This window comes from Nothobranchius furzeri, chromosome 10 (genome assembly GCF_043380555.1).
Source record: "Nothobranchius furzeri strain GRZ-AD chromosome 10, NfurGRZ-RIMD1, whole genome shotgun sequence".
NCBI classification, from domain to species: domain Eukaryota; kingdom Metazoa; phylum Chordata; class Actinopteri; order Cyprinodontiformes; family Nothobranchiidae; genus Nothobranchius; species Nothobranchius furzeri.
In genome coordinates, this window is record NC_091750.1 from 53,043,936 (window position 1) to 53,052,458 (window position 8,523).

General features: G+C 41.2%; 2 protein-coding genes across 2 annotated transcripts; one reads left to right on the forward strand and one right to left on the reverse strand.

Moving 5' to 3' along the window:
- Window positions 1-746: 746 nt before the first annotated feature.
- On the reverse strand, window positions 747-5,033 carry pho (phoenix). The gene is made up of 5 exons (XM_015961188.3): window positions 4,731-5,033; window positions 4,378-4,660; window positions 4,183-4,310; window positions 3,645-3,687; window positions 747-3,556 (listed from the first exon to the last, which is right to left on the reverse strand). Exons 1-5 carry the CDS (start codon window positions 4,808-4,810, stop codon window positions 1,169-1,171), a joined length of 2,922 nt encoding a protein of 973 aa, XP_015816674.3. The 5' UTR covers window positions 4,811-5,033; the 3' UTR covers window positions 747-1,168.
- Window positions 5,034-5,282: 249 nt separating this feature from the next.
- On the forward strand, window positions 5,283-7,445 carry c10h11orf54 (chromosome 10 C11orf54 homolog). Its single transcript, XM_015961189.3, has 8 exons — window positions 5,283-5,476; window positions 5,554-5,652; window positions 5,829-5,902; window positions 5,982-6,083; window positions 6,365-6,541; window positions 6,674-6,823; window positions 6,913-7,029; window positions 7,128-7,445. The coding sequence occupies exons 1-8, from the start codon at window positions 5,410-5,412 to the stop codon at window positions 7,299-7,301; spliced, it is 960 nt and encodes a 319-aa protein (XP_015816675.3). The 5' UTR covers window positions 5,283-5,409; the 3' UTR covers window positions 7,302-7,445.
- The last annotated feature ends 1,078 nt before the right edge of the window (window positions 7,446-8,523 follow it).

Here is an 8,523-nt window from a genome sequence, read left to right on the forward strand (position 1 = left end):
CGAAACTAACCCGATAACCAGGTTTAACCTGACCCACACAATTCTAAAATAGTTGTCATTTATTCCAAGATGTTTCGTTTCTAAGCTGGCTGTAAGTCACAATTTCCGGTGTTTTTCAAAATAAATGTGTTTTGCTTGCAGAATTAAAATGAAAATTTTATTTTTTAATGATATATTTCACTTTATTTTAAGTGGATGTGTAGCTTTAATTAACAATATACAGTTCCACAATATCATGTTAGAAGGATTAGTTTGGTGGAACACTTAAACTATGGTGACTTGTACATTTATTTTTTTCTAAAATGTTATTTGGGACTGGAAGAATAACACTTGTTGAATCAGGGTTGGGAAGGATGGAGAAAAGTGTAGGTGGGATAAGATTATTTCCACGAATGAAAGGGGGTACCCAGGTGTGTCTAACAGTGAGGATCTGGGGCCATTTACGGCCCTCAAGGTGATATTTTTTGGCCTTTAATTTAATTTCTAGAATTAAGAGTTTAGATGCTCCTGTTGACTATTAATGATGATGACCAGTTTCTAACATTTTTATATTCAGATTCTTACTGATTTGCCTTTTTTTGAGAAGTAAATGCATGAACATTAAATAACTTTGGATTATCATAGAAGGAAACCAAAATAAAACAAAATTGCAACACTTGTGGTAAATATCCAGTTATTATCTGGGTCATCAGCTGTCAGAATGAAATCAACCAAAGTTTAAAAAAATAGAAAATTTTCAACAAATATATTGTTCGCTTGCTCTTATATGGAGACTTTTATTTTGAAAACATGATCAAGTAGTAATGGCCCATTGAAATAAATAAAATCTTAACAATAAAATAGTCGAGATTTGGTTATTTTTATGCTTTAGAAAGTACTAAACCTTCTAACATAGTCATGAAGAACAAACGATCAGCCGTTTAAAAAAACAGTGAAGCTCCCATCGCCTGGCCGGCCAGGAGCAGCACAGTAACAGTCAGTAAATATGTTTCAGGTTTGGAGAGACGCCTCTGATGAAGCAGCGTTAAAACAGGAATCCGTTACGTCCTTAAGTTTGGTTAGAAGTTTTCTTTTCTTTCATAAATTCACAATTCTCTCCCCTTCTTTCTTTTACATCACCCAGCTGTCTTTTCCCAGATTTACCTGAAAGAGGTAAAACAGACTCAACTCAACCAGTTTCTCTCGTCTCTTCTGCATCTTTTTTTCTCTTCTTCTTCTTCCTCTTCTTCACCACAGCCTCCACAGTTTGAGAATTTTCCACATCAGCCAAACTTTCCACTTTTTCCGTTGAGCTCATCGCCTCGCTGTTGTTCCTTTTCTGTCTCTTTTTCTTCAGATGCATCCTCCAGTTTCTTAAATTCTGCTTCTCTTTCCACACACTCTGGAGCAGCAGACCTCTTCTTCTTTTCCCTCCATCTTTTGATTCCGAGTAACCTTCCGTGGCGTCTGCTGATGTGGCTGTTAAAGCCTCGGTGCCGACATCAGGAGGAGCTGCAGACGGGGAAGGACCATGTTGCTGCTTGTGTTTCTTTCTGCTTTTTTCCTCTTCGTCAGCAGCGAGGAAGGAAGAGGTCTTCTTTTTCTTTATCTGCACCAACACAGAATCACCTGGAGGTGTTATGGTCTCCTCGCAAATAACTGCGCTGGAACTTCCTCTCATTTTCTTCTTATTCAGTTCAGCCCTTTCCTTCTTTTTCTGTGAGTTATCAGCTTTGTGTGAGATGTCCTCAGTCGCAGAGATGCTTATCTTTGTAACAGTTAAATTCAGGCCCGTTTCCATGGTTACAGCATCATCATCATCATCTCCAGCAATCAGCGGGTCGTCGGTAGAAGTTGGCTCTTTCTTCTTTTTTCTTTTGGTGGATCTAGATTCTGTTGTTTCCAGGGACACTTCTGTATTTTCTAAATGCTTTCCTGTTTCTTCGTGGTGTCCTGGTGAGGTTTGAGGAACATCTGGATCCAGGTGTTTCTTCTTCTTCTTCTTAGTGCTCCCAACACCACTGGTTTCAGCAGCTATGTTCCCCTCCACAAAATTTCTTCTCTTCGTCTTTTTAGAGACGGTCCATTCCTCTACATGATTGTCCACCGCTTGTTCCTCAGGTTGTTCTTGTCCGACTTCATCTTCCTTTGAGAATTTGTCTTTTTTCTTCTTTTTCTTTTTAAAGACGGTCAATTTCTCTACAGGATTGTTCGCCACCTGTTCTTCAGGTTGTCCCTGTCCAAATTCGTCTTCCTCTGAGAATTTCTCATTTTTCTTCTTCGTCTTTTTAGAGATGGTACATTTACTGTCGTCTACAGAATCGTTCTTCACCTCTTCTTCAGGTTGTCCCTGTCCAAACTCGTCTTCTTCAGCAGATTTCTCTTTCTTCTTCGTCATTTTAGAGATGGTCCATTTCTCTACAGGTCTGTCCTCCACCTGTTCCTCAGGTTGTCCTTGTCCACCTTCTTCTTCTTCTGCAGATTTCTCCTTTTTCTTCTTCGACTTTTTAGAGATGGTCCATTTACTGTCGTCTACAGAATCGTCCTCCACCTGTTCCTCAAGTAGTCCCGGTCCAACTTCTTCTTCTGCAGATTTCTCTTTTTTCTTCTTTGTCTTTTTAGAGATGGTCCATTCCTCTACATGATTGTCCTCCGCCTGTTCCTCAGGTTGCTCTTGTCCGACTTCATCTTCCTTTGAGAATTTCTCTTTTCTCTTCTTTGTCTTTTTAGAGACGGTCAATTTCTCTACAGAATCGTCCTCCATCTGTTCTTCAGGTTGTCCCTGTCCAACATCTTCAGCAGATTTCTCTTTTTTCTTCTTCGTCTTTTTAGAGACGGTCCATTTACTGTCCTCTACAGAATCGTCCTCCACCTCTTCCTCAGACTGTCTGTGTCTGACTTCTTCTTCTTCTGGAGTTGCATCCTTTGTCTTCTTCTTTTCCTTCCATTTTAAAACAGGAGTGCCCACTTGTTGACTGAGATGTTCTTCTTTGGTGATGTCCACCAGATAATGCTGATCATCTGTCTCTTTCTGATTATGTTCCTCGTCTTCTCTGTCTTTTTTCTTCTTCCTCTTCTTCACTCTGGATTTCCTGCACAGTGTATCATTATGAATGTCGATGGAGGAGGGATTCTGATTTTCAAGTCCACACGCCGCTCTTTCTGATTTGCTTTGCCCGTCTGTGTGGAAATCCTCACAGTTGGGTTCTGTTGGAGCTATGCGCACTTCCTGGTCCCTTCGTATGTGCTTGTCTGGACTTGGCTCACAAGCTGTAGCACGGCTGCTATTAGTAATCAGACTCTCCTCTGTCGGCCTTCCAATTTGAGCAAAGATGTCTGCGGCGCTCGCCTCATTTTTCCTCGACACAACAGTTTCGTCATCAGAGGACTCTGTAGCTGAAGACAGAAACTCTTTTGAGAGCATATTCTGTGATCTTCTGTCTGTCCCTTTTGCTTCCTCTTTTTGTGAGTCTTTTAAGGCTTTTTTTTGTATTTTGTTCTCACTGGATCTCTTGTCTGAACTGTTCCAAGATTGGGATCTCGTTTTCCTTAACGATGTCACAAAACACTTCCTTTCCTGTGAGGCGACACACAGGTTAGCGTCGTATTCCCTCTCAGAAAATCGTCTGACGTGCACTTTTCTGACGCGTCGACGGTCTGCTCACCACCACTTTGATGTCTTCACCCTCCGACGTTTCCTCTCCTCCTCTGTAACAGAACAGAAGAGCTTTATTATCATTGCACATCTTTGAAAGGTTATTATTACTCATGGGTTTGTCTGTGCGACTCTCAGTGATCAGTGGATAAACATCCAGAACTGATTAACCTTCAGAGTCAACACAATAAAAGACGGACAGCATTACTACTAATAAAAAACTGCTACAGCTCAGTCAGCTTAACAGAAATAGGGCTAAAATATGAGCCCTCATCTATGATCATGAGCTTTGGGCTGTGACCAAAAGACTGAGATCGTGGATACAAGCGGCCAAAATGAGTTTTCTCTGCACTTGTTTATAAACATCTCCTCTGACTGTTTTAGACTTAAACAATTTAATTTTGTTGCAAAAGCTCAACCATAAGGACAAAAAACTTGGAATTTTATCAGACCAGCTGCAGAGGTATACACATTTTCTCTGATCTGATTGAAAGAAACCCTTGAATGAGTGAAATATCTGCTACTTTTTTGGACACAGATAAACTTACTCTGACATTGAAGACAGGGCCTCTCCATCCGTGTCAATGGTTGGTAGGGATGCTGCCAGATCACCTCCAAGTTCAAAACTTCGCCACAGCTCACGGACAGATATGATGAAACTTGCCATTGCACACGTCTGCAAGTGCAACATCTCTGCATGACAAGGTTTTATTACATAAAGATGTGCATTTTTGTTTTCTTACCTGGAATTTTGCATTCTTGACATTATTGATTATTGGCTTTGACTTATTGTCCTCGTTGAGGAAAGAGAATTTGAACTTTGGGACTTTGTAGCAATTTTTATTCCCTTTGCGGGCTGTCTCCGGCTCTTCATCAGAAGATGATGATGAGTCAGGTACTAGTTCTGCTAAATCTTCGTGTTGTTGAAGTTTGGAGTCTGATCTGAGGTTAGTGTGCCTTCTTCTTCCTGATCTCACAGCTTCAGGTACGTCTTTCTGCGTGATGAACAGGCTATCCCCCGAATCACTGCACAGACATTCAGGATCTCAGATTGGATCTGTTTGATCACATTTATCACGCACTTACCATTCCTTACCTATTAGCTTCACCTGGACCATCATCTACCCCCTCCTGTCCGCTCTGAACCGAAGAACGCTCAAAATTGGGTAAAAACATAACGTGACCTGACCTGGTCGAACTTTCCTCTAAGACTAAATAAACAGCTGGATCTGGTGTGCGGCGACTTTAACATTGTGTTAGCAACATTAGCAACAGCTAGCTATACAAGCTACAGTAGCCGCTTAGGACAAAAACCATTAGGACTAAACGAATAATGAACACATTAATAATAAAAACTTGTAACTACACAAAAAGAATAGCAGTGCAACATGCATGCTACTGAATAAACCAGAAAAAGATGATTAAACGTCACCATCATCTGACCAAACATCAAAGAGACGAGAAACGGAAAAGAAGCAAGCGAATCAAAGCTTCTTCTTCCGGTTTCAGATAAAAAAAACGTTGCATTTTAGAGCGTGGCAGCCTTATAAAATGAATAGCACGTATAAGCATATTTTACACTTTTTGTTATGCTACACTCTGTTTTTGTACTTTAACACCACGGAAGTCTTCGCGTGGAAGTGGAAGCAGTCACTGTTAGCCAAACTTTCGGGGGGTGAACTTTCTTGTCACTATTTCTTCTTTGGCTGGACCGATGGGCTGGACTTTACCCTGAGCTAAGTCACAAGGAGCGCGTTTACCTCTTTAGCTGAAGAATGGCAGAAATAAGCAAAACTGAAAAGACCCAGCTGCACGCCCCGGCTCTGGAAGAGCTGCGTGGAGGTAAGGATTTGGATTTTAACTCGAAAACAAAATGTTTATGAGCTTTTCATACAGACATAATTTCCTGCTGGTTCCAGTGTTGCAAGCTGGACTAGAAAGCAATTTTGCAGAAGTCCAGGTGAGTGTTGTGGAGTGTCCGGATCTCACCGAGGAACCCTTCCAGTTTCCTGTCGAAGGTAAAAGCTCATCAGACACACATCCGTTATGCTTTTTTTGCTGTGAGGTACCTGTGTCTGGTTGCACAATATCAGTTTGACATTAAACTTACCTAAACATCACACTCATTTGCAGGATGCGTCCCTATTAGATTCGTGCTGAGCATGGTGCTGAGGCTGCCTCTCCTATTTTCTAGGTCTTTGTGGAAATCCTCGTATTACTGATGTTGGGGGCGTTCCATATTTGATCCCTTTGGTTCAAAATCACAAGGTAAACAAAAGCACTGGCAGCAGCTATTGCACACTGATAATGTAAGGGTTTCTAATGTAATCCTTTTTTTTTCTTACAGGAATATGACATGAACATGATATCAAAGGAGCTCGAGCTTCCAGGAGCATTCATCCTTGGTGCTGCAGCTGCCCCCTCCAGAATTATTGGGATGAATGCAGAGGTGGAAATTTACATAATGATTTACAAAGGATTTCCTTTATAAGCAGCACTGTTTACATATACACAACATCTTGTACTTATGCTGGAGGCTTGATGACAGCATCAGATTCTTGAAACTTGCAACTTCTCTGTGTCTGATCAGAGTAAATTATTGGGATTAAATGCACGTTTTGTGTATTTTGGAGGCTTTTAAACTGTATATGATTAAGTTGTGTGGTGCCTTTTGGTGTGTTTCATACCTTTGTGATAAATGGATCACCTGAAAAGCATTCTCACCCACAGCTGATGCCTCTAGTTCTCACTGAGGCAGAGGGAAGACCAGCAGTGAATGCCAGCTACTTCTCCTCCATCAACCCAGCTGATGGTCAGTGTCTGCAAGAAAAATATGGTGAGAAATACTCAGACTGCAGCTTTGGACTGTTGGGGAACCTGTATGCCTGCGAAGGGAAACCTGGAAAGGTAACATGTCTTCACATGGTTTTAAATTAACCTGAACTTTAGCCCCATCACACGTGTTCGCACATTTTTAGAAAAAGTCAGCTGCTGAACAAGCAGAGCGGTTCCTGTGTGTGTGTGTGCACATTTCTCCAGGTCATAGAGGTGCGAGCTAAAAAGAGAACAGGAAGTGACAGCCTGGTAACAGCCCTGAGACGGACTCTGGAAGCTCACTATCCTGATAAAAGCCTTGCTCTTGGCGGCACCTTTATCATCCAGAAAGGGAAGGCTAAAATCCACATTATGGTAAAAACAGAACGGGACACATTACTGACCAATGCTGACAATAACTTACACTGTTTGTTAATTTTATTTCTGTTCTGGATCATCAAAAGCCTAGAGAGTTCTCCGTTTGCCCCCTCAACACCAACGATGACGTCAACAACTGGCTCAAGCACTTTGAGGTCAGCGCTCCACTCATCTGCCAGTCTGTGCTCGTGTCCAGAGACCCTGTGAGTAAAACAACCTGGTATCCGGCTAGATAAATTAAAATATACCTGGTTACAGTTTTTTGTATAACTTTATTTACATTTGACTGCTTTGTGTTAAGGGTTTGGACCTACGAGTGGAGCACACTCACCTCTTCAGCCACCACGGAGAAGGTGGTCACTACTACATCGATACTACACCCGACAGCGTGGAGTACCTGGGCTACTTCATGCCCGCAGAGTTCGTTTATCGCATCGACAGACCCAAACAGACACACACAGTTGGGCGAGACTAAGAACATTTTTAAAAATGTGTTGGTAGCGTTAAAACAAACGCCCTCTAGTGGCTGGTTCCAGTACAGATTTAAATCCTGACCCTTTCATGTAAACAAATGTGATATTTTTCTGACTAAAATAATAAAAACACACTTTAGATCATCTTTTCCAGGTGTTGTCTTTGGCAAATTCACATATTCCTTGGTTTGATTTTGCAAGTTCAAATATTATTTTGTCAAATTTTGCTTGATTTTATTATTTGAAGTAAAAAAAAAATCACCATGATTGTGTTTGTTTGTGTGTTCAGCAGAAGGTTTTATCGATGGGGACGTACAAATGATAAAGTAACAAGGGAGTTAGTTCCAGTTCAGGGCTGGTGACAGAGACGGTGCTTAACTGGGTCCTTCAAAGAACCAGACTACCATTTCCTCTCACTCACCTAGGGCCTTTTTAATGTGCATCATTTTGTTCTGTGGGAGGAAGCTGCTGGATTACCCAAAGAAAACCAATGGAATGCATTAGGAGAATGTGCTAAATCAGCAAAGAAAGGCTGCAGATATGATCAAACTTACAATTTTCACCAGTCAAAATTTCTATTTCATGAACTGCACCATCATGCATTCCTGATAAGATGCAGTTTATTGTCATGCATTTTGTATGAGCTCTGAATGTTTATCCATCCATCCATTTTCTGAACCCGCTTTGTCCACGCAGGGTCGTGGGGTGGGGATGGGGTGCTGGTGCCTATCCTCAGCGGTCAACGGGCAATCAGGCCGGGTACACCCTGGACAGAGAGCCAGTCCATCGCAGGGCAGAATGTTTATCTATAAAACAAATAATATTTCACGGTATAATTGGGTTTTGTTTGACATTCAAATGTATTTCTCTATGAAAATGATACATTCAGAGCCTTGATTTGCACCGATGACATTCACTTGTACTTAAATATGTAGCTTTGCCGAAACAAAGATGCACTGTTTATGCAGGATGTAAGCAAACATTTTCTTGCAGGAAGGAGGAAAGTTTGGTGTGATTACTATTTGTTCAGCTTTCTTGTTCACAGCTGGCATTTATGTTGTAAAGTGATAAAATTAAAAAATAATCACGTATTTTTGTTAACAAAATATCTAGATATTAGCAATTTAAACGAATAAATTAATAAGTAGCTGCTGGATGGTGAATGGGGCCATCTTCTGATCAGAGCTGCAAACACAACATTTCCCACAATGCTGCAGCCCGGAA